This window comes from Micromesistius poutassou, assembly GCF_964030765.1.
Source record: "Micromesistius poutassou genome assembly, chromosome: 11".
NCBI classification, from domain to species: Eukaryota; Metazoa; Chordata; class Actinopteri; order Gadiformes; family Gadidae; genus Micromesistius; species Micromesistius poutassou.
Window position 1 is genome coordinate 12,214,977 of NC_140281.1, and position 26,374 is coordinate 12,241,350.

General features: G+C 46.3%; 1 protein-coding gene across 1 annotated transcript in view; it reads right to left on the reverse strand.

The window, feature by feature from the left end:
• Positions 1-26,374, reverse strand: part of LOC311355416 (partitioning defective 3 homolog) — a gene marked incomplete at its 3' end in the record, with an annotated part of 445,195 nt that overhangs the window by 218,102 nt on the left and 200,719 nt on the right. The window contains exons 15-16 of the mRNA XM_084475186.1: positions 16,600-16,747; positions 3,754-3,940 (exon numbers count right to left, since the gene is read on the reverse strand). Coding sequence (XP_084331312.1) covers positions 3,754-3,940; positions 16,600-16,747 — 335 coding nt within the window. The remainder of the gene's footprint in view (positions 1-3,753; positions 3,941-16,599; positions 16,748-26,374) is intronic.

The window sequence follows — 26,374 nt, forward strand, 5'->3', positions numbered from 1 at the left end:
CTCCGCAATACAGCAAGTGAGTGTGAGGTTGACCGGGTGAACGGTTGTCGAGAAACGACATCAAAACGACAGACGTACAGAGACTCCTCCGTTTCTATATTTTTTGACCAGTCAGTTATTTATGTCAACAATGGTATCTCTTTGAAGTGAAATATGCACAGCGGCAAAGGTCAGCGTGATGATGGAGGGCAATAAATACACAATTTTAACCGCAACAAAAAGTAACTACTGCCATCGTCGGGAGGAAGGAAAACACTTTCATTCTCCTCAGAGATGTTTGCAAACTGACAACACTTTCTCTCAGCCCTATAGGGTACCCTAGGTGAGAGATTGACACTTTTCCGAGGCGCTGATGCAATACGCCCGGAGCATCCAGGATGTTGTGTTTGATTCTGTGTTTATACGGTGCACTGTGAGGCTATCACCGCTTATACTAAAAGAAAAATTCCCCTTTGTCTCGATTTTGTTTTTGTTTAGGGGGCTTGCGTCGTGTTTCTCTCGTCTCCTCTTTGTGTTTTATGAGGATGAAAAGTTCTCAGCGGGGATTGGGAAGACACCCATGTGGAGGGGAGATGAATTTGTATGCGAGCTTGGAGCAGGATAAACCTCCCGGTGAACTCATGACCTGGAGCTGCGATGCAGAGCTTCTTTCAGGAGTTAAAGTAAAGTTTGGAAAGTCTATAGACACGATGCAGGGGGAACAATCATAACAGTCGTTGTCGTTATGTGCACCCGATGTTTAACCTGTTTTCTGAAACGAGGTGAAATGGCGATCAGATTGCAGCTAACCTCTGAAATATGACTATATTTTGAAATAAAACAGCTAATCAGCACAGAAGAAAAATAAGTGTAATTTGATCCTTTGGGGTTTGAAAGGTTGGTGCCAAATTGAAACACTTGGCAGTGAAGCTAAAAAAAAGCTTGTCGTATCAGTTAAAGTTAAACTGGACAGTTTCCATGAGTCGTCGCCACAATCCAAACATAGAACACTTTAATATTTTGATGTAACATAAACAATAAAACAATTGTTTGAATTTTTTGGCAAACTTTGTTGAATAGGCGGCTGTGAAAACAAGCTAAAGAATAAACCTCTCTTTCTCCCCAACGTGCGTTGTGTTTGACATCGGGGGGGGTCCACTGATTAGGAATGGACCAGCAGAGCCGCCTCACAGCCAGGCGGCCTTACAGGCTGTTTGTCAACCGAAGAGAGAGGAAGGGGAGCATGCACTTCATCATTCTCCAGGAGGAGAACGCTCCAGCGGAGGGGGGGGGGAGAACCCAACACCAGCGCTTTCCCCCGTATCGCGGCACGATAACAGGGTGCACTGATGCTACGGACCCTCCTGATTGGACGCCATATCCCGTGGCTCTGACTTCATGTTTGAACCGCGTTCCCAGCCTGAACAAATAACACGTTTTGTACAAAAAAAAGACAAGCTCTGGCACGGGTCATGTGGATTAATGTGCTAGTATATCATACAGCACGTATCAGCAGCCGGGGCCTTATCTTGGTTCATTTATAAATCAATGGGACGCGGGGCCTTCCTGTTTGGGCTCGGGAAGGGGCTAACGACTGCGGAGACAAGCACAGCGAGACGGCGAGGGAGGGGGGCCGGAGGAACTTAATGGAAACATCTGGGGAAAGGGAGGAGGGAGATGTGGACGAGAGACAATCATTTACAACCGACTCTTGTGCAGGGGAGAGATGACCCGCATGGAGGAGGTGGCTGGGATTCCTCTGGCTGCACACTGGTTACCCTCCCCACCGCAGCAGATAAGGCTGATAAGATGTGGAGGAGCTGGACCTGTTTGTCTAGTCATTCATGCATTCATTCATTTCGAGATATTTAAAAAGCCTACTTAGTAACCCTAAGAGAACTAATAGTAATGGAGGTCAGGAATAATCCATTACAGCTCCCAGGCAGATTGATGATATATGTTTGGCATTGTGTGTGAGCTTTGTGTGGTTTAAAGGATCAACATTAGATACATTTTGTTCTCCATATTCCATATTATTTTTTTGTATGGAATTATAAAACCCCTAAGGTTAAAGAAAAGACCCAGTTTGCATTCCTCATCCCCCCATCTCTTCATCCCCTATCTCTGACACGGGAAAAGTGTTTGAGCTCTGAGCTGTGTGTCTGTGTGTTTGTGTTTGTATATGTGTGTGCGTGTGTCTGTGTCTGTGTGAGTGTGTGAGAGAGGGCAAATCTAAAAGCGTACAAGTCAGTCAGCATTAGTCTTTGTATTTGACGTAGTGTGTGAGCAGTCACAAGCATTTGAGTAAATGGGACAAAAGGCCCTAGTGTGAGTTTATGGTTGCGTGTGTGTGTGTGTGTGTGTGTGTGTGTGTGTGTGTGTGTGTGTGTGGTAATGTTATGTTCATGCTTGTGTGTGTGTGTGTGTGTGTGTGTGTGTGTGTGTGTGTGTGTGTGTGTGTGTGTGTGTGTGTGTGTGTGTGTGCGCGTGTGTGCGCGTGTTGGCATGTGTGTATCGTAGTATGTATTGGGAGGAACCGTGGGAGATTTGAGACATGAATAATTCAAAGATACCCAAGGCAGTGATATACAGCGCATGAGCGCACTCATCCCACACGTGTCCGCGTGCGTACAGCAGTTGCCGGGGGAACCCGCATCTGGCAGGCCGGGGCGGCGCGTGAGAGAGTGGTGGAGTGCTGCGCCGGCATATGCTCTGGAGCTAATCCACAACGACAAACCTCTGACATCACATGGACAGCATGCGGGCCAGGCCACTCCTCTCATCCATAATGAATCGAGGAGTGAAGAGGAAGCAACGATGAATGGATGTGGTGGACGGGGTGTCGGTCACAGAAGAACAATCCATACCGAGGAATATGCTTTATTTACCAATATAATATTTATTATTATCGTGCCCATTTAATGCAGTTGGGTTTCTGCGCCAGTGAGGACAAACCTTAGTTTGATTTACATGGCATCTGAAACATCTACATCTATATATGTATATATATATATGTATATATATATATATATAAATATATGGTATAGGCTTCTATATATACGGCCGCTCCCTGGAGAGGCATTGCCCTCTTTCAAGGATGATGAGCCCTGTCTTCATATTTGATCAACCTTACTGCCTAGGGCAAAGCCGGGGGGGGGGGGGGGGGGGGCACAGGAGTGTGTGTGTGTGTGTGTGTGTGTGTGTGTGTGTGTGTGTGTGTGTGTGTGTGTGTGTGTGTTTGAGAGAGTGTGAGGGGGTTGGATGGTACGGAGGGGTGATGGTAGGAGGCCGGTTCAGGTTGGACCCAGGAGAGCTTTTTACTCCCAAACTGACACACACACACACACACACACACACACACACACACACACACACACGCACTCCTCTATTATTAAATGTGCATGTGTGTGTGTGTGTGTGTGTGTGCACACGCATGCGTGCGTGCTGACACGCACACGCACACATTCACGATCAGGTATGTGCGTAAAACGGAATAAGAATAAAAATAAAAATGAATAGAAAATGGAATAAGAATACAAATATATGTGTTTTTCGAATAATATTATAATCTGTTTTGAATAATAATATATCAACATGCACACAAATACAAACACACACACAAACACACACACACACACACACGCACACATAATCCATTGCATATATGACCTTTCACAAACCAACCCTATTTCTCTACCCTGTGAGGACATGCTGGAAGTCGATCACTATATAAATGATTCATCAGATCTGACAAGCCAAAAGCAACCCACTCACCATTCATTGTGACTGGGCAGCTCGTGGATCCAGGGCACCTGGTTCCCCACCACGAAGCCCATGTCCTCGTGGGAACTCGAAGACGATTGGTCGGAGAGGTGGACAGGAAGTATGGGCGGCCTATCGTCTTCGATCATGACGATGTCATCCTGGGGCATGTTGACAGTGGGGGAGAGCTGGAAGTTAGCTGCGGAACGAGGAGATGGGGGAAAAAGGGATTAGTCGTTCATTCAGCTGAATATATATATATATATATATATATATATATATTTATCTAATTACATGAGAGAAAAAGAGTAAGTTAAGCAGACGGCCAATCAAAAAATGTCCCAGTCCGAGAGCTTTGATTTCATTGTTAATTAATAAAATTAATTTTAGTTGTATTAATCAAGTTAATAAATCCATCACCTTCTTGTCTCTAGGGACAAAGATAGAAAATGTGTTTGGGAAGAACAAGAGAACGAGAGTGAGTGCAGAGAGCGAGAGAAGGGAGAAGGAGAGGGATTGAGTGAAAAAACATTGAGTGATTCGGCCCTGGGCCCCCCTATCCACAGAGGTCCCCATGTTCAAAACAGACCTTGAGTGCAAGTCTACGATAATACAGATTCTATGGCCTTAAAATTGGGTCAGATATGTGAAGGGGATCGAGAGAGAGGGTCCTTAAACCCACAAACATACATGGGCAAAGAAACACACAGCACAAACTCAAACTAGCACTCATTAGCGCACACACACACACACACACACACACACACACACACACACACACACACACACACACACACACACACACACACACACACACACAGCACAGAACCCAGCAAAACCACTGAAAGTCCAGAGTTCAATCTGCACACATGCTTGCGATTAGACTTCCGAGAAATAACGCACGCAACCACCTCCCACCTCCACTCTCGCTGCCATGGCGTACATTCGCTCCAATTGTTCCCACAGCACAGACTTTTTTTTTGGTGCAAATGTTGGTGCTCAGGGAACAATTGCATGTAATCACTCGCAGCAGACAACAATATTTACCCTGGCGCGCACTCAACTCTCCACCTAAGAGGCATTTCATTTCACTGGGGCCCTGGCAAGTGATAGATGCATATTGTTGCAGTGAATGGGGGCCCCGCTCATCAACGCAGTGATGAATTGCCTTATCTCGGCCGTTCGTCAGATAAGGGAAGGGGAAGTCGAGGCAGCCGCAGTGGACGTGACAGGGGTATTCACGAGGCGCACCTGCGCAACCGACACGGGTTCGGGACGGAGGCACGGTTCACGTCCTTTGCAGAGGATAAGCAGGCTGCGCTCCGGATTACACGCAGGGTTTTGGTTTCCCTGGAGACGAGGAAAGAAAGGGGATTTTGGCAACGTGGGAGACGATTTATGGAAAGCGTCACATGTCCTGAAATCATGGAGTGTAATCCTGGTGTGTTGCGCCGAGTCGCAGGGGTTAAGGATACCAGACGTCCAGAAGGGCAGAGGAAGGGAGGTTTTCATTACGTGTGTTTGTTGAGTAAAGATGCTGGAGGATTGCCTTTCATCCGTTTATTCCTTTCCAGACATACTTAAATGTACTTGAACTGCACTTTTCCATCAAATCTTATAAAAACATTGACATTCTATTCTCCACAAATTATTCTGGCATCATTTGGTAAAGCTAAAAGTATCCACTCTTTCAGACTATATCCCACACAAAGTAACCTTGAAACACCTTTATAAACACTTGGACGAATTGCCTCTCCCCAGAGGCGTCTGCCTCCATACGACGAGCGCTTCTGTATTTGTTCTCACTTTGATATTTTCTGGCATGCTCATCCCTCTATCCAGCGCTTCCTCATCTACAGTGGTTAAAATGGCCGCCACCTCCATACAGTTGAAATGAGGGCCATTCCTCACCGGGGGCAGCTAGACAAGAGAAGCCCAGGTAATTGAATCCCACCCCTTTCCCTCCTGTAATCCAGCGGAGTGGAATGTAATGATGGAATGGTCCGGCTAACTGCGGTAAGCTACCCCTTCGTAGCCGCGGCGCTACAGGGAATGAGTTCTGCGGTAGTCAACACAGAGACGGATGGTTCCGCCATTGCTTAAGCACTGAGTCCCATCAGCATACAAAAGAGGATGGGAAGAAGCTTCAAGAGGCATCGTCAACATTGTGCAGATCGAGTCAAGAAATTGTTTTGGGAGAAAAAATTGGCTTTTAAGTTGGTTGTTCATTTGTCATTTTTGATTGCAGTGAAAAAAAGTAAAAAGGCTTATTGTTATCTTATCGATCCTCAATCAACGCTTGATATGGAAACCACTGTCCCAGATGCCCATTTTCTAAAGTTTGCAGGTAGAAGATGAATGTTTTCAACACCCAGGTGCTTTACTGTGTGCTGTGCAAGAGTGTTGCCATGTCAACGACGGGACGGCGCCTGAGGTGGCGCCTGCAGAGTTCTGTCCCCACTCCTCCTCTGGTTGAAAGTTGGATCGGTTACCTCGCGGTTACATCAGAAAAACAAAGGGTGTTTCACCAGCATGGGGCGAACGCCCACAGAATGGGAAAACATTGTGGCCTTCAAAAGACACACACAGGCCATTGTTCAAGCACACACACACACATACACACACACAGGTGTGCTTATCCACACATCATACAAAGCTGTGCATCAGCACACAAACACACAGCCAAACACAAAAACAGCCAAAAGAGCATGCACAGATCATCACACACGTAACCACACATTCAAGTACACAAATACACAATGAAAAAGCATACATACACTCCTCCATAAACACACACACACATACACACACGCCGGAGTTGCCTCCATGTTATATAAAGTCATGACCCTTTTATAATGGCATTGCATGAATTACTTGCTCGCGGTTCATTTAGTGGATGGTTAATGAGAGTTAGAGGCTGCACAAAGTGGCCCCACTGTGGACCCCCTGACATGAGTGGCCCCACTCACCTGCTGAAGAGCAGCTAACAACATGCTGCTGCTTCCTGGTCTGCACAATGGTAAGAGGATGTTCACTCATGAGGCACATACACAGACACGCACGCACACACACGCACACACACACACGCACGCAGTGGGTTACTATATACTAATGTATAAACGGGGGACAGGATAGTCTAGTGGTCAGGGTGTTTGAGTCCCAGCCAGGTCGTGGGGTCGATCCATAATGTCAACTCCTACCACTATGTATCCTTGAAAGTTGTCTAACTCCGACCTGCTCATTAATTACCTGTATCTTATCTAACATCACTTTGAGTCACTTTGGATAAAAGTGTCCTTCTCAAAAAAAATTGTCCACAGACACAGTTTGCAGTCAAATTACAAAAACAAAGGGGGGTGTTGGAAGCAGTCATCCCCCTCAGAGGTGAGAGTGATGGTGAGATAATGGTGGTGGTAAGAAGTTTCCTGTGTCGCGTTGAGAATGCAGTGTGAGCCCTGGGTGTGTCGCCAGGCAGATGGAATATGGGAGTCAAAAGGTGTGTGTGTGTGTGTGTGTGTGTGTGTGTGTCTATGTGTGTGTGAGTGTAAAAAGTGTGTGTGTGCCTGCGCCAGTGTGAAAGAAAAAAGTGTGTTTTTCATGTGTGTTTGTGTGTTTCCATGTGTGTGTGTGTGTGTCGGGTGCGTGTGCAGCCAGGCTCAAGCCGTCAAACAGTGTGAGGCCTGGGGGGGTGAAGGAAGTCATGGCTGCTCATTATGAGGCCCTGATAAAATAATGAGCCAGGCTTTTTTTGTCCTCCTGGATCCTCATTAACAGTCTCTATTTGTGCTTTGAATCGGCTTAGCTCTGAATATTATCCATACCAAAAGGGTACGAGATGGGCTAAGGTGAAAACACCTCCATCAACACCTTGATAATATTCGTTTAGAATCATTTCACTTTTCATGTTTTTGAAGTTTTGTTGAACTAAGCTGCGTAATCAGTTGGGCGTTGAACAGGGTAATACAGTAACACTTTATAATAAAGGTATATTAGTTTCCCATTAATTAAACTCAATCAAGTCAATTATTATATTGATTTTTTTAGAATTATGATTTGTTAATTAGTTAATTAAAGATTACTAATGGTCTAGTAATCATTAATTAACATTATATATTGCAGGAATAAGCATTATTATATAGCATTAGCACAGACGCCATGTTAACATGAACACCATGAGTAAACATGAACACACATTAGTTAGACATTTTTTGTTCATGTTAAATACTGCCTAATGTTAATAAAATGTTAATTAACAAACCCTTATCAGAAAGTGTTACCAATAATACTTAGTAGTTATCCAAGTATTATTGGTCAATTATTAGTTAATAATTAATGTCATGTGGAAAAGGGTTAGAGAGTTCATTGGAAAGTTCATTATATACTCTAGTAGGATAGTAAATAAGCTCCAAGTAGAGAAAACAAAATAAAATGACAAAGTACAGCAATGATTGCAAGTCAATCTTTCAGTTGCTGAATCAGAAACCTGGCACCAATCAATGATATTCATTTTGTATTGTAAATTTGTAAACATGTACAATCATTTACAATAATATAAAAAAATAATAACAGAAAATAAATATAACTATATAACTACTAATATATAACTATATTAAATATAGGTGTTAGTGGGCCCCTAGTACAGTATTTGAAGACGTTCAAGAAATTCAGCCTTGGTGCAGAATTACAGCCACTAGGAGCCAGTCCCACAATGAGCTCTCCACAAATGTGCCATTTTTAGAGGCGGATCAACAACCCTGGGCAACGGGCAGCGGGGCTCCAGCGGACAATCCTGGACAACAACCCCTTTCTCCTCCATGTCGCAGTTCCCAATTCCTTCTCAACCATGGCTGAGATAAGCCTCATACAAATCTCGTTGTGGAAATACCAGAGATCTCAGAGAACCCAACCCGACTTTTCACCAAAGGGGAGCTTTATTGTGTTGTTTATTGTGTTGTTGTGTTATTGTTATTGTGTTGTGTGTTATGCGCCATAACACCAACAGCAGAACATTTATCCAAATAACAAAGACACACACACACACACACACACACACACACGTGGCGCTCACACTAGCTCATTGTCTCATTGGCGGGCCAAATTCTCTGGGCAGGCCAAGCAGAAAAAGGGGAGGTAACCTGACGACATATGGATCCCAAATCAGTGCGTTTGAGCGTTCATTTTTTCAAAGGCGGAGCAAGATACCTACAGCCCGTTTTACACCTAACGCAATTTTTAGCTGCTGGGGGACCATAGACAGGCTAGGGGAACTCATATTAATGTTAGAAAACCTCATAAAGTGAAAATTTCATGCCATGGGACCTTTAAGGACCATTTAATGGTAGACCTTAGGTCCAGGTTTGGAACAACTGCACTATAATACAGATGAATAATTCTAAATGCCTCAATAACTAATTACACAAATAAATGCAATAAACACAGCAGGCTTTCATTCAAACTGTAACAAATAAAAAATAACAAAAGAATAGGGGTTGTGCTGCAACATATGACGTCCAGGTCAAGACCGGGCTGAATACAGCTCACACTTACTGACAAAAACACAGGATTTATTCAGTCTTGGCTACTGAGGGTTACAGTTGAATGGCTTTAATTGGCGATGGCCAAAATACGTCGCTCTGTCCCTTCATAGAACGATTCAAAATCCTTTTCCCTGTCAGGTGTTGATCTCCATGTGGCACTTAGAGAGATTCCAGGATTTCTAAATGCATGTGCGTGCACTGATGCCTGGAAGCCTACCATCACAATATGAGTGTTTGTGTGTTTGTGTGTGTGCGCTTGTGCATGGTTGCATGTGTGTGTGCATACATATTTTCTGCATGCCTGTGTGTGCGTGTGCATGCATGTGTGCATGTGTGTGAATGTGTGTGTAATAGAAACAGAGATACAGTGGGATGCACTTATGGAGGGGGGAGGGGGGATATTGAGGCAGAGAAAGTTGGCCCCGATTAGCCTCCCTCAATCAGACCCCGGGGCCGCATGCAGGAGACAGAGACGGATGAGGTCCCAGGCTTCAGGGGCCACCTGGCTGCATCTGTCTGGAGAGTGCAGGCGCTCTGCTGCTTCTGTATTCTGTTCCCATCCTCCTCCTCTCCCTACTCTCTCCCTTCTCACTAGGCCTGAAACGCTGAACTGAAGGGTGAGAGGTCGTGCTAATAGCCTTACACCATCTCCTCTCTCTCTCTTGCTCTCTCTCATACTTTTTTCGATATTGTGCGGCCCCTCCATCATCTCTGCCCATCCCACTGTCAATGCACGTGTCTGTTCCCTGCATTGGAAGCTCCTCTCATCGTCTCCTTTTCTTAGCGTGTCCCTCCCTCTCTCACTGACAAACTCCTGTTTCCCCCCCATTTCTTACCACGTCCCTCCCTCTCTATGTCTCTCACACACAATCTCCTGTTTCCACTCCTTTTCTTCCTGTTTGACACTTTGGCCTATTGATCGATCGGGGAATGGATTCCAATGATCCATACACGACCCTGCAGCTATAAGGCCTCCCCACCCCATACACGTATGGCAGCGGGTAATCACCCTAAGTACAGGCGGGTGAAAACCATAGTCACGTCCTATTCTCTGGGGGGACTTAGGACCTGTTTTCCCCTGATGTACCACAGCATGTTACATAAAGCCTATACCCCCCCCCCCCCCCCCCCACAACCACAATCAATGGAATTGATTGGAACATTTACCTGATTGGCTACCATGACAGGGTGTCATTTCCCTCTTCCACTTGTGTCTTTTGAGGAACAGAAATGCCTGGGCTGAGGATGGATTACATATGCAATGGTGGTGTTGAACATGTGTATAACGTTCGACTACTGTTTGTACTGTACAGACAACCTCAAATACGTCTGTGGAGCCAATTTGAATTAGTTGTGTTGTCCTGACAAATAAATGGTCAAATTATAAATAAACATACAATGTTTTACTTATGTCCAATGGACAGAAAATAACCATAGAGCTGTTTACTTTGATTTAGTTTCATTTACACCACGGATAGTTTCTCATGTTCTTCTGAAATACCAATACAAATTGTTAACTTTAGCTACCAAACTTTAAACATGTACTGTTTAATGCAAGGGTTTCAAATTAAAGAATATTTTTTGTTCCAAACTCTGTACAGTGAAGTTGGAGGGGAGAAAGCATTACAGCACCTAGAAAATGTGCTTAAATTTTCATGGCGGAAGTGATTATACAACTTTTCCACTTTATCTAAAAACGATATGCGTTGTCAAGAATAGCTACAGAGCACAACAGTTGAACGCTAACCATTGAATAATATGAGTCAACCCTAATCTCGCTAATAGTGGCAATTTCATTTTTACACATCTATATAATCAACAGGGCAAATCAGGCGATAAAGTAACAATTTCACATCATTATTCCAAACATTGCATATGCTTGCCACCAGGCAAGATTCCCAATCATTTCAAAATTAGTTTTTAACAGCATGCAGACAATAATCCTCTCCCTTGCATCACCAGTGTAGTGGATACATTACATCACCTTTACACCACTTTGTTGTGATCTCACATCTAAGAGAAAAGATAGTGGTAGAGTGTGAAAAAGAAAAAGTGATGAAAAATGCCACCCTTTCCCCGAAACCCCTGTATGAAAGAGAATATGAAAAGGCCTAGATGCATTGCGAGAACCAATAATTAAAATGGGATCAAACGGCACTGCAGGACCATATATAGACAATGTTGTATAAAACTGTAGCTTAACCGGTCAAACACTGAACAGTATAAAACTGATATGAGACAGTTGATGCTTGCAGAGAGAGAGAGAGAGAGAGAGAGAGAGAGAGAGAGAGAGAGAGAGAGAGAGAGAGAGAAAGAGACATACTCTGCCCTGTTATTCAGACTGCATATTCTGCATACACTAAATGCCATTCTCTGGGCGTGCCAATTTCAAAAAAGACCTCAACCTTTTCCCTCAGACACCTGCTCAAAGTTAGCACAACACCCAGCAGGACGGCTGACAAGACGAGCTCTACACACCCCCACCGAGCGTCTATCCAGAGACGGCGCGTGCGCCCGTTTGATTTGCGGATAGCCTGAGGCCGGAAGCAAAATATCAAAACAAAGCTAGTGGCTGGTGGAGAAAATGAAAAAAACAGCACATCTAGATGTCTGCGTCGAGGCAGCTTTAACTGGGGCACAGTTGCGGGGTGAACTTTTGCTATCAAACTTTAGATTGAATCCCTCATCTCGCATTAATTTTCCTCCCGAGACGGCTTGAACTACTTTTGTCCACAGATGTGAACTTTTGCGATAGTTAAATTGGTTTCTTTTGCATAGGGACCAATCTAAAACAATCCAAACTTAAGAGTTGTGAATAGAAATAGAGATCAGCCATTTTCAATTACAGCGATGAATGGAGACGCGGGTGGGTTTCACTCAATAAAGAAGGCTGCGGTCCACTCATTGGCAATTCCACAACCTCACAAATAAGCGCCCCTCAGAATAACACGTGTGTGCGTGTGTGTTGCTGAGGAGACTCGACGCGCCTCATGAATCCCGGATCAAACAACTCCCGTCCCCCGGAATAGAGTTTGAAACAAGGAATACTAAAAGTTACTTTTGTTGCCGGGAACCGGTCCAGAAACGGCCACGACCCGGAGAAGCAGCACCAGTCTTTGGACTTCAATTTTCGCCCCAGCGTGCGGATCCTGCTCCTCGCCCCCCGCATAAGTGCTTTTCAATTAGGCCGAGCGGAGGGGAAGGCCGGGACCACCACCGGGCTGACAACCATCACAACGGACCGTGGCTGGTCCCGTGCGCCCATGTGGTTCCTTTCATTCGACCTCCTTCCTTCCTTCCTTTCTCCCTTCCCACTGTCCCCTCACACTCCCGTTATTCCCTCCCTCCCTTCTTTCTCGCGCTCTCCCCTTCAATTTCCGCCTCAAGGGCGCGAGGAAGGACACAGAGCATGAGGATGTCTGTACCAAAGGGAGGAGAAAAAAAAAAAACAGACGGAGGAGGAAAATAGAAAATCAGAAGCTGTCAGGACGGAGCCCTCGTCAGTGCGGGGAGCGTGTGGCAGACAGACGTGCGGAGCGGCATATCTCCAGCACCTGGCCGCTGCGAGCAGATTCACTCCCCAGGCCCAGGCGCCTGTCTGGGGTGAGGGAGGGAGAGGGGAGAGGGACGGTGGTATGGCTGACACCGTGACAGCATCACACGGCTTACCGAAGCAGACAGCTCGTGGAATTACCCCCGGACGATCGACGAGCATGGGCCACGCGGACTGGCACGCACACACGCGCAAGCACACACACACACACACACACACACACACACACACACACACACACACACACACTCAGACAGACACATGCGATGACATTCTCTCTCACACACACACACACACACACACACACACACACACAGACGCTCACATATGGATAATTCTAAATGACAGATTCTCTGCAGTACAGCAGTAGATCAATGGTTGGATGGTGGGCGGATGGGAGCTGGGGGGTTAAGAGGTGTGGGATGAGTCTGGCAATCAATGGCATGGCACTACCGCGGAAGGTTATAACGGCCGGCCCCCTCTGCCGACGCTGCTGCTTTTCTGAGACGCGCTGTTGCCATGGCGATTAAGACCCGTCATGCCAAGCAACAGGCGTACCTATCCAGCCGCCCTGGAGACGGTCTCCGGGCAGCTGGTTCGGGGGGGGTGGGGCGGGCTGCTACCTGGGGCTCACACACACTGGCAGCGAGAACGCAAAACGAGTGCAAATCAATAACCCAGAGGTAGGGGAGGGGGGGCATGCGTTTGCCTTTTTTCCATGTTTCTTTTAGTTTCTTTAAGTCACAGACAGAGAGGCTGGCAATAACAATAATGGCTTGGCAGACGCACTGAGTTTACAATTTCAGCCACTATTGACTTGCTGCCACGCGCAATAAGTCACAATCAGGGTCGGGTCTTAATTCTCCTGTAGCATAACCATTCAATTCCATTTACCTCAGTGTCCCCCGGACCATTAGGGATGACGCAAACCCCCCCAGGTAATAGATGCAGGGTGGGGGGGCGCCAGATATAACCTGATCGGGTTAGCCTGCCAGACTGTGTTCCTCTGGCATGCCTCAGGGGGTCAGATGACAGTTTGGACAGTAATCGGTGCCCTGACACTAACAAAAAAAAATGGATATTGACCCTGTAAATAGAGGCTTGGTATGGCAGTTTGAGATGCGTGCACAAATCTATATTGACATCCGGGTGGGGGGGGGGGGTCTAATCGGTGAGGTAGGGTTTAGTAGAAATGTGTGCGGGACAGATATGCAAACACGTGATGCGAATGCACGGCATATTGTGTGAGTCACTGTGTGTCAGGCCCTATGACTGCCATGATGTAATATATGTCCAGTCATGATTGGGTCATTTAGGTCTTACACATACGCCTCATGAAGCTGAGAAGGTCACCGTCCTGACCTTGCCGGGCACATCTCAGTATCCACCCGACACACCCACACAGACGGCCGTATTTGTAGAGAGCAGGACCGGGTTGTCTGAGCAGCACGTAACTCACAGCGTTTTAAACAGGTGATGTGTGTTCAAAGCTGAATATTAATAACACGCCGTCGCTCAAAATCCCCGCGAATACGAGGCATGGCTTTTTGAAGAGCCTGATCTGATCCGGAGCAGAGGGAAAATAGGTTAGCTTTAGGTTGAGGGCTGAGCTGTAAGTGAAGACATAATCTTGAATATTTTTTGCGTTGGCGTGTCAAACGACCATGCACACGCGCTAATGAGGTGCAGCGCTAATGCTAACTAGAGCGCGCCGAGGGAAAGATAAATAAATAACATTGAGTGACACTTTCACCCTGCGAGACGCGTCCAAGTCAAGAGATCTAAGAGCGCAGAGCTCAGGCACACAACGCTACACACCATCACACACAAAGAGAGTCTATCGCAAACACGCACACACACACACACACACACACACACACACACACACACACACACACACACACACATACACAGAGCGTATATCACACACAAACACACACACACACACACACACACACACATACACACACACACTCACACACACACACTCTCTCTCGCTCTCTCTATCACACACACACACACACACACACACACGCATGCGACACACACTAGAAAGACGAAACATCTCGGCAAACTTTTCCCTCCAAACTTTTCTCCCCTCCTCTTCCTCCTGCTTCACTCATTTGCTTTCCACTCTCACTCTCAGGTGGGAGAGACACTGCTGCTGTGAAACACCATTGAACTTAGTTTTTTTTGCCCCCCCCCCCCCCCCCCCCCCCCTCCCCCCTCCGGCAAGAAGGAAGAAAAAAAACACAACAACCCAGACAGGGGAGCGTCTGCGCCCCCGCGCTCGGTCGTTTGAAACGGCGGCGCTGCGTTCTGAGGAGCCCACACTCACAAAGCCCTGAAATAAAATTGAAAGGGGAAGACAGGGCAAAGTGATCCTAACAGACTACATAGCATGCACAGTATATGGGGGATGTATCGGGGTGGGGGAGGGACATGATGGGTAGAGACAGGTGGAGAGAGGGAGATGCTGTGTGTGTGCGTGTGTGTGTGCGCGTGTGTGTGTGTGTGTGTGTGTGTGTGTGTGTGTGTGTGTGTGTGTGTGTGTGTGTGTGTGTGTGTGACGGTGTGTGTGTGTGTGTGTGTGTGTGTGTGTGTGTGTGTGTGTCATTGTGTGCGCGTGTGTCTGTGTGTGTGTCATTCAAAGCAGGTCAGAGAGCCCCCTATTGATCCAAAGTTTAATTAGTCATCAGATGCCTCTGACACCACCTCCTTTCTGGCATGTGGAGACATCCCATTTGTGTGTGTGTGTGTGTGTGTGTGTGTGTGTGTGTGTGTGTGTGTGTGTGTGTGTGTGTGTGTGTGTGTGTGTGTGTGTGTGCGTGCGTGCGTGCGTGTTGTTAGGGAAGGGGTGCCGTTATGGATGGAGTCATCGGGTCCAACTTGGTGAGGCAATAGGGAAGGAATGGCAAGGTGGAAGTGATTAAAAGAGAGTGAACGAGTGAGCGGGTGAGAGATTAAGTGTGAGTGAGTAAGAGGAATGGATGGGAGGGGGGCAGGTAGGAAGGGATACGGAGGCAACACATTGAGTAGAAGCACTGAAGGGTACGGAGATCAGAACAAAAATAATAGGGGGTGGATACCGCCGAGTATGATGAGTGAATAAAGTCTAATAAAGTACCGTATGAACGGAGCCGAAGGGCAATGGATATATATGTAGCTATACAATGTCATCACATAACCGCACATAACTTAAAGTGTGATACAAAATGTCTGAAAATCAAAACAGCAATCATGATATATATATATATATATATATCATCATATATATATATCATATCATCACATCGTCACATCATCATGGTTGCCGTTTTGATTTTGACTTTTTTTGACATTTTGTATCACACTTTAAGTTATGTGCGGTTATGTGATGACATTGTATAGCTACATATATATCCATTGCCCTTCGGCTCCGAGACACATTTTCACATGTTCATACTGTAGCTGCATATATATATATATATGTATATATATATATATATATATATATGCAGCTAGATGTTAGATGTAGTTTCATTAACAAGTTGATTCTACAGGGAATGAATGAATGGGGATGGGGAAACTAAGGTGAAGGGGTCAGGCTCTCAGGTGGTAGCTCCTAGCATGGGGCCTCCAGGAAGTATTTAAGTGTCCGAGAGAGAGAGAGAGAGAGAGAGAGAGAGAGAGAGAGAGAGAGAGAGAGAGAGAGAGAGAGAGAGAGAGAGGCAGGCAAAGAGAGACAGATAGGGACAGATATGTTGAGAGCCATGCTCCGATGCTCACCCATGCGTCCGATGGAGGTGGCACGGGGCCCCGAGACGTCGTCCAGGCCGGCGATGGTGCCATAGAGGGAGTGCGAGATGCACCGCTCTCGGTCGTCAGTCAGGGAACTCAGAGAATGCTCCAGCACCGGCGGGCTGCCAGGGGCCTCCTGGAGGGACAGGAGAGGGCCGCGGACGGGGTTAAAATGTGTGAGGCTCCAAAGGAGATTCAAAAATAGAGACACACACGCAAACTCTCAGACTGACTTATCGGACATCCGCGTGCGGACCCCCACTGTGCAGGTCTCTCATTAAACACAGCTTCCGAAAGCCGGCGCAATCGATATTAAGAGGGAGGGGGAAGAAGCATGGCCTTACATCTCGTGTCGGTATTTTCTGACTCAGCAGTGTGAAACGCCTCTTACAGTAGAGCGGTCTGAGGCCCATGGATTTCCCATTGCACCTATAGACACCTGTCTCTGACAATGACAGCCGCTAAATGGACCGGTGACATTTGCCACCTGGTCGATGAGCCGCACCGCTGAGTACCCAGCCTACTGTCCTCTCGATGCCTGATGCCGCAGGCCTGGCCCGGCCTAGGACCCCGCAAGTCTGCTCGCCACGTGCAGGTGTTTCAAAGGAAAATGGGTCAATGAGTTTTAAAGCCTAGACAACACAAAATAAATGGCAACGTCTCTACATGAATATGCCCTATTCACACACTCCCAGCTCACCATTTACTAAAAGGATGCATAGGACATACCAAAGGAAAGAGAATCTCAGAGCCATGGATTGATTCACCCAAGACAAGAATGGTGCAATGGCAGATAAAGATGAGATGATAAACTTTCTTAGATTATTTATTTAAAAAAATATATTTTACTTTTAACTAATTATTAACAGTAACAAACCAAGAGGGATACGCAAAATCTCTGACCATCTGGATCTGATCACAAGCACAGACTAATGAATGAAATCAGCTGGCCAGTTTGTGGTTGGCTTTTACAATCTCAATGTTCGAAGCACCTCTCCTTAGCCTGGGTGACTTAAAAGATGGACACTAAAAAATATCTGCTAAATAGAAAATGGTGGCCATGTTCTGTTTAGCTTATTTTTTTTATGTCAGTGCTTTCAAAAAAATAAATGAATCATGTTTCCTTTTAAATGAACACATTACCATCATAAACACTTGCTAATAATAATGGGTTATAGCATAATTTAATGGAAATGTCTGGCATCCTGATATTGAACAGCTGAGAAATATAATTGCAAATTATGTAAAATGGTTTGATGTGCAATTTGTATGCAAGCAACGTGTTTGTGTACTTTTTGAGAAATACGTCATGTTGTTTTTATGGGGCTTTGAATGGCCATCAAAGTGTAGGGAGAACGGAAGATAAATGAGAACAACACTGACCCAAGGAGATGAGGAGGAGGAGGAGGATGAGCAGTAGGAAGATGAAGAAGAGGAGGAGTAATAAGAGGAAGAGGATGAGGAGGAAGAAGAGGAAGAGGAGGAATAAGAGGAAGAGGAGAAGGGGGAAGGAGAGGAAGAGGAGTAGGAGAAGTGGGAAAAAGAAGAAGAGGAGAAGGAAGAGGTGGAGGTGGTGGAGGAGAAAAAAGAGACGAGAGGGAGAATAAAACTAAACATGAAAATGTTCCTAGGGTTATTTGAGTGCTGTGAAGGTGATCCTCTCCCCCTAGTTTGGTCCGGGGGCTGCTGAGCTGGGAGCAGGCCTCCAGAGACAGGGCTCCCTGCCCGGGGGATTTATCGGCTGTTTAATATAAACGAGTGCTTTAATGAAGTTTGGAGTGCAGGAGTCTTATCTGACCAGTGTTTGGTTAGGAGGTTAGGGCGGTGTGTGTGTGTGTGTGTGTGTGTGTGTGTGTGTGTGTGTGTGTTTGCAAGAGTGAGTGCGTATCTCATTGTGTTGACGTGCATGTTTATGGGTAGTAATTGAATGCATGTGTAAGCGTGCATATGTCTGTGTGTGTGTATGTGTGCATGTGTGTGTGTGTGTGTGTGTGTGTGTGTGTGTGTGTGTGTGTGTGTGTGTGTGTGTGTGTGTGCGTGCGTGTGTGCATGCGTGTGTGTATGTGGAGATGTGAATGGCATCTTCACTGTTTTAAACCATGATTTAAAAGATGCACATGTTCCAGTCTGGCTGTTGATGTAATAGTCTGCAGCTGGGGCTCATACGTTAATTGAGCCACACCCATTGCGGTGCTCCTTAAAATGGTCAGAGTTCTACACTGGATGGACACTTCAGTTGTGCAAGCAAAAGGACTGTTGTGGTGCTGTTTGTTTTAAGTAAAAATACATTTTTCTACCAACAGCATTGCGCATCAAGGAAACTCTTTTTCACAGCATGCTTGGGTGTCCGTGATGTATGCATGTGTGTCCATGTAAATCAGAAGTACTAGGGGGTCACTGCAATTACAATCAGGTCCATTGCTCCTGCCAGCGTTAGTATAAAAACCACGGCTCCACCTGATTTAGCCTCAATCAGTTTTATTTGGAAATGAAGTTGGGTTTTTTTCAATGCACCCTCTGTCTCCTACCATTTAGCTTATTTGTAATCACTGCAAAGAGAGAGAGACAAGGAGGTGATGATCTGGTTAAAAACACCATTGGAACATGCAAAGAAAGGAACGACAAAGGAAAATGCGTTGAGGAGCACATTGAAGCAAGGTACATGCCATGATAAGAAAAGTACCCCGTACGGAACATGCCAATTTTTCTTTCTCTGCGAGACAGGGAAAATGAAAGCTGCAGACACGTTTAAAACATGGCCTACCCCTGTCTTACAGCAAATTGCCGACATGAAAGGTGTTGCAAGGAGAAATGGAAGCCCTGGCATCCTACAGTTAATGTGTCTAGTCGTGGTTAATACGTCCTCTCTTTGTTCCCGGTAATCATTTGTTTTTATTATCTGGAAGTGTGACTCTTGAATACTGACTTCTGCCTCATCCTTCGACATTTAACTCAGCACATGGAACGCAATGGAGTCCTCTTTTGAAGCGTTAAACAGGGCTTCTGGACTATCTCATTGTATGACAGCTAGCGTCTGCTTCCATTTATTTATATATATATATATATATATATATACATTTCAGTACAGTCATCTGACCTGGGGCCTTAACATATTCAATGAATGTGTAATAAATATATAAATAAATAATACATGTGCATGCCGCTGTGTGTGTGTGTGTGTGTGTGTGTGTGTGTGTGTGTGTGTGTGTGTGTGTGTGTGTGTGTATCTCTTGATGATTTAGTTCTGCACAAGTGTTTTCCCTTTTATCTTCATCTGTGTCTTAACAGAGGTGTGACTTCTACAGTGCTATCTTCCTCCACCACCACCCCCACCACCCCCACCTCTCAGCGGCCACTTCATCCGTCTTAATCTAGTCATTTTCAGTGGATTATCCTGTTGACTTTAGGGAAAGGTGAGAGCATGGTGGTTCACACTGAGCCCGGTCAAGACTTCAGTCCCCAGTGGGCTTGCAAAGCCTGCATATGCACGTGTGTGTGTGTGTGTGTGTGTGTGTGTGTGTGTGTGTGTGTGTGTGTGTGTGTGTGTGTGTGTGTGTGTGTGCACACGTGCCACCTTTTCCCTCACCGGTTCATCAATGACCTTAAGAACTTATTGAGGTAGAAGAGGCTGCATGTTGACAGGGCGGGTTATAAGCTGTCAACCACGTCCCATAAGGTCTACTTGGTACACTTCCTGCAATCAAACCCCCCTCCCCCCCAAGCCACAGGCCGTTGCCATGGAACCTAATCCAGTCAACCCTCACCGTAACGCTGTGATTGCAGCCCGTAAGATGCTGCATCCTGCCTCAGGAAACACAAACATGCCGCATTGCGAGAATCTAGCCAGCACCACCACCAAAATACAAATACTTCACTGTATTTTTTTTCAAAGACTCTAACGTCTAATTCCTGTGACTTTATTCCAATTTTTTTTTTATCCATACTTTTTTATCCAATTGGATTTTGTACTACAGCCCAACCCCATTCACCCGCACATGGACAACAGGACTTGTAGATGGCCATGCAGACAGCAACGGCGGTTTAGAGAGAACGCTGTGACCCTCCTCCTAGGGGACCAGGGTTCAGGGGTCCAGGGTTCAGCCCGGCCGAGGTGGTTTTGCGATATGCACGGTCGCTCCTTAACGTGACGTCAACTTTTGCTGCAGTGTTTGGATAAAGACCATGCAAGTAGTTATTAAGATAGGGCAGGCTAGCAATGCTACACACACACACACACACACACACACACACACACACACACGCGCGCAGAAAACCCTACATACCCACACACCCTTGCCCGGACTACATTTCCATATTATCAGGTAATCCAATGACCATACATTCCAACCGAGGCCTCAACCCAGCAAACGTGTGTCTTGAGAACACTCGATACACACTGGACGCAAATCCGACTAATGTAACAGCGAGATTGATTTACAACAATCCCAGAGACTTAATCTCACTGCCCGACCCACACAGTAACCCTAAGCCTATGAAAATAATAACGATATCCGATAACTTTGCGGTTTGGCAAGTTAGCTGTAATCATGGGGCCTATCGACCACGATGTTCGAAGCACATGTGAAAAACATGCTCATACAAAGTGTACTGAAGCACGGGGCCTAAAATCACCCTGCCATTCACACACATGACACCCCTCCACCTGCACTCCCCCCACCCACCCAGGTCGGCGGATCCCACCGTCGGCACCACTCAAAAACACTTGAGTCTTCCACCCCCCCCCCCCCCCCCGAAGCACACATTCTGGACCACAAGAAGCTGCACTGCGTAGCCCACTCAGCAGGCTGATTCAATATATTATTCCCTCTATTGGTCCTATTGAGTTTCCCCTGCCGCTCCCTAAATGAGTTAGGCCCTCCGAGAGACAGCTGGGAATACGGACGAGGAGGAGGAAGACTGGGAATGGATTTCTGTACTTAGACCATCAACTTTCCCCACCCCCCCAGACCCTCCCCCCCCCACCCCCTCCCGTCTAGTCATTGCCGTAAAATAAACTCCACCTCCCAGAGTGCAACTGTGCACCTCACAATAAACACACGCACACACAAATACAGACGCACATTCCCAATGTATGTAACGCATAAATCACTCGCGCTCACGATGTCTCTTGTTGGGATCAAATGACGGCCGGACCACTCGCCCATTACGGCGTTATGGGAGGACGTTGAACACAAATCTCTTGTTGCGCTCCCGTCTTCCTCTCTGTTGTGGGGGGGGGGGACGGTAGTGGATGGGAGTTACACTAATGCTTTAAAGTCTCCCGGCCTCACTCTCTCCCAGTGGTGGTCGGCTCCAGACTCAATACTAATAAAACCATAATTTACTTGGCCGAGGTCTGATTGATGGCCCTCTTCCGAGCCCTATCGATCAGACCTCACTCCGGCGCCCGGGGATGCTCTTTTGTTTGGCCAGCCACTTCCTTCCCACTTGTCTCTTTGCATAAACGTTCCCTTCGCTGAATTAAAGCGACGCATAAGCCGTGGCATTAATTACACAGAGGCTGTCGGTGGGTGTGCCAAACAAGCATCCTAGCGTGCTGGAGCAGGAGTTTTTCACTTACGCATAGGCTATCTTTGCTATGCTCGCAAAATGCTAGCCTATTAGCATGCAGCTAAGGTGTACGGCTTTCATCTTTCCGGGTAGAGCCCCCCCCGCCCACTGCCATCCCTGCCTCGCTTCGCTAACAGAACTCTGTTCTATCTGCGTTGATTCTGGCCACCGGGGGGCCCCTGTCATCCCTGTGGGGCCCCATGCGGTTCTTAACCAGTCAGTCCGCCTCCATCCCTTCAAAGGCATCGACATTCATTAGAGGTCCACTTTCTGTTTTTTTCTCTTCTTTCAGACCTCTCCACTGCAGAAGGACGGCACACACATTTACCACTAATGGACCCTTAGCTCGCCAAGGAAATACGACAGCAGCCTTAACAAGTCTTTACAACAAAATCTAAATAAAACACACACACACACACACACACACACACACACACACACACACACACACACACACACACACACACACACACAGAGGGCAGTGGGTTGCTGCCGCGTCTTTGCCACTGGATTAAGAAAACAGAGAGAAAAAAAAACAAGTCCCATGTAAAATAAAGCCTTCTGCATTTGCCTAAACCCAATTGTCGTCCCTGCAGTGCCTCCATATCCCAATAATTAGATTTTAGTGTTTCACTAATTAGGGGTGGCTGAACTTAAAACTAATTTCAAGTGGTCAAGCGAAAATAATGCTTAACATCACAGTTTTGTGTTTCGCCTTCAAGCTGTGTAAGCATGTTTCTGCCAAGACGTGCAAAAAATGAGGGATGAAGAGAGGGGAAAAAGAAAATTGGAAGTGTCTTTCATTTTATTAAGTGGAATTAAACAGTCGAGGGGAGGGGGATACAGCGAATGTGTGTTAAGGATTAAAGTGATAACCGTGCCAGCTCCCAAGGCTCTAAGCTCAATGTATTATCACGAGGAACATATAGCAGAGCGAAGCAATGATAAAAATAGTAGACTGGTGAGATTCAAATCGATAGATACGCAAAGTGAAGATAGTCTCTCGATTTGGGAAAGTTGCGAAAGGGTTCCCCAAGCCGGTGCATGTTTCGCAGAGCAAAGCAGAACTGAAAGACCCATGTCGAAACACAATTGCCCGTTGCAGGAGGAAAGGATGCTTACAGAGTGTCATTTAGAAATGTATTAATTTTTTAGTGAGTTAGGGAGTGAGTGCATATCATGGTAAACTGCTTAACAGAATCAAAGATCAGTATGCAGAGACCACACATGCAGATAGAGAACCAGAGTGAGATACATCTGCAATTTGTGTCTGATACATGACATACAGTATGTCATTCTAGGAGTGTTTCAGTATTGTCCAGCCCTCTTGGTAAGGCAGTAATAATGGCATGTTCCAGGCAACCCGCAACTCGTGTTTTCACAACCTTCTACCCGTGAAAGTGCCCTGGAAAGGTAGTCAAACCCGTGACTCACTACCTGTGAACTCGTACAAGATCAATGTACTCCCAGTTAAAGCTTTTGACGTCACACACATAAACAACTATGGCGGCCTCTGTTGGTACTATCTATAAAATCAAATAAATCGGTTGTTAGGACATGTTTTATGGTATGAACCTCCATATAAGTGGAATTTTGGCACGCATAGTGTTAAATGCACCTGCGGGAATGTTTGGATAGGCAGAGCTCCCCCTGTAACATATATGACATAATCTTACACGTGAGATAATTTTATTTTTCAAGATAATTGATTGGTCAGTAGGTGGTGCTTTTAAAACAACTGCTCTAGACACCATGGTGATACAGTGGCGCTAAAACAGCCACTTTCGTGTCACAGCATACCCTGGCTTTGAGCGCAACATACCTCGCTAACCCGCTAATTGAGGTTTGTAGTATAGCCAGAGAATGTATAGCCCACAGAGCCGCAGAAGGGTTTGTTGTCGTGACTTGTGACTTGCCTGGAACGCTACCGTGTCGTGAGTCGTGACTTAAGTCGTTACTTACGGGTTGAAAAGTATCCCTGGAACGCAGCATTAGTGTAGTGGTTTTGAAAAACAGTCTCAGCACTTTACTCCCTGAGATCTATGTGATAACTTAATATGCATTGGGGAATGCAAAGAAAAAGTAAATTACTGTGGTATGGTACCATACCAGTTGTCAGTTGGGAACCGGTCAAGGAGTGTGCAGGGAAATGTGTAACAGAGTACTGTGTACTCCATATAGATCATTTAGTTGAGCGACGTCAAGGGACAAGTCAAATTCACAGTGCAAATAAGATGACTGAAGCTGGACGCAGAGAAATGATGAGCATTTGGAAAAGCGGGCGGGTAAATTAATAGAAGCGGAATTACTTTTTCCGAGAATATATGTGATTGCTTGCACGCACATGGCCATGCATTAGTGGAACTGAGATATAGAAAGAGAAATTACCATGTCCCCCCAAAGTAGGGGTTGAAACGCCTCAAACAAATTGCCAGTGACCAATCATATCACATGACTATCTGGGTCAACGTGACACTTTTTCAAACCGGGGACACCAGGGCGCACCCAGCAAGGCGGAATGTGAATTCTCCCACTAATAAAGGACATCTACGGTCTAAAGCGTGAGGAAGGCGCCATTTGGGAAAACACTGCATATATCACATTCCATCTGTCACAAACTCCTCCTAGCCTTCTCTCCATTCAGCTCCACACACTTGCTGGCATCATCAACTCCACACACCTGCCGGCAATCACCAATCAGCTCCCTCTAGATCAACCCCGGTTCTCCAGACGATCTTAACAGACCCTGAATAGTTTGTATCTTCTTGTGGCCTCTCTGTCTAATCCTTCGTTCCGAAGAACTATTCAGTCAACCCTTCTAACCAGTGTTTCCTTGTTCCCCAGTTCCATGCTCCTTGGCCCCTCCGTCAGGACTCCACCAGACCTGTAACAGATTCCCACTATTCTCCTGCCACCCCCCCCCCCCCCCCTTCCCCGGATTCTCAATAAACACCTGTGTCATGCTTTTAGGTCCGCTACCACCCCCCGTGATCGTAACACCATCCATGTTATAACATAACAACGCACAACGAAAGAGCATGCTCTTTTTGTTTTTTCAACTGAAATTATCCGGTGCGTGATCAGGATGGTGATATTACTTTAGACTCTGTTTACCACTCAACTCCTCCTGAGCCCTGCTGGGTCCACCCTATTAGCAGCCCGTAGTGGACACGGCCTTAAAAAACACTCATACCATCTCAAGGCCAAGGCTGTTCATTGTCAACGCTTAATAGCACCCAAAATAACAGAGGCCCTCCACCGCAGACGTGCTCCGAGTATGGGGTCACCACGGAAACGCGTAAACAGGCGGTTCGGAGCACTTGTCTCTCACAATGAGAGGGTCCGTGGGGAGATAGCCATCCTCGGGTCCTATTGGATGCGGGTCCCTTGGTTTAGTCCTTGTGTCCACTTCTATGTGGATGTGTGTGTGTGTGTGTGTGTGTGTGTGTGTGTGTGTGTGTGTGTGTGTGTGTGTGTGTGTGTGTGTGTGTGTGTGTCTGTGTGGGTGTGGGTTTATTTGGATGTGCACGTTCTTGTGTGTGTGTGTGTGTGTGTGTGTGTGTGTGTGTGTGTGTGTGTGTGTGTGATGCTTGTACATTAGGCTTCTACACTATCATCTGTGGTCTGGAACTAACCACGGTGGCAAAGAACGCGGTCAAAAGCATTGCATGGTTTTCATACGTAGAATGGAGGCGCGCGTTATGGAAACATAGCAATAACAAAAAAGAAACATGTATTAGAGGCTTGGCCGTCCGTCTCCTCCCCCTTACAGACATTGATGGATCCCAATCTTTGGCGGCTGTCCCATTAGGACCAGCAGACAGAGTAAAGCTGGCGCTAGGCTCACTGTTGACCAGACGCTAGGGTCTACACCGCAGACAGCTGGGCAGGCTAGGCCAACACTTTACGGTTCTTCTGATTATATTTTGTTCTTCCCCGGTCTGGGATTTGTGAGTGCGTTCAATAAACCATTCAGCTTATTTTTCTCTGCTTACCAAGTGCGAGCCCCTATAGCGGCGATACAGTATGATAAAACTTACTTATTCCCCCTCCCCTCCCTTCCGTTTCAGCCTTGCAGTGAACCTCATCCCTCCTGCCATCTCTGTGCAGCATCAACGGGAAAAGCTGGTGCGACAGCTTGCTAGCGTCTTAGCGCCGCTATGCCATCGGACTGTCTTCCTGCAGGCCAATC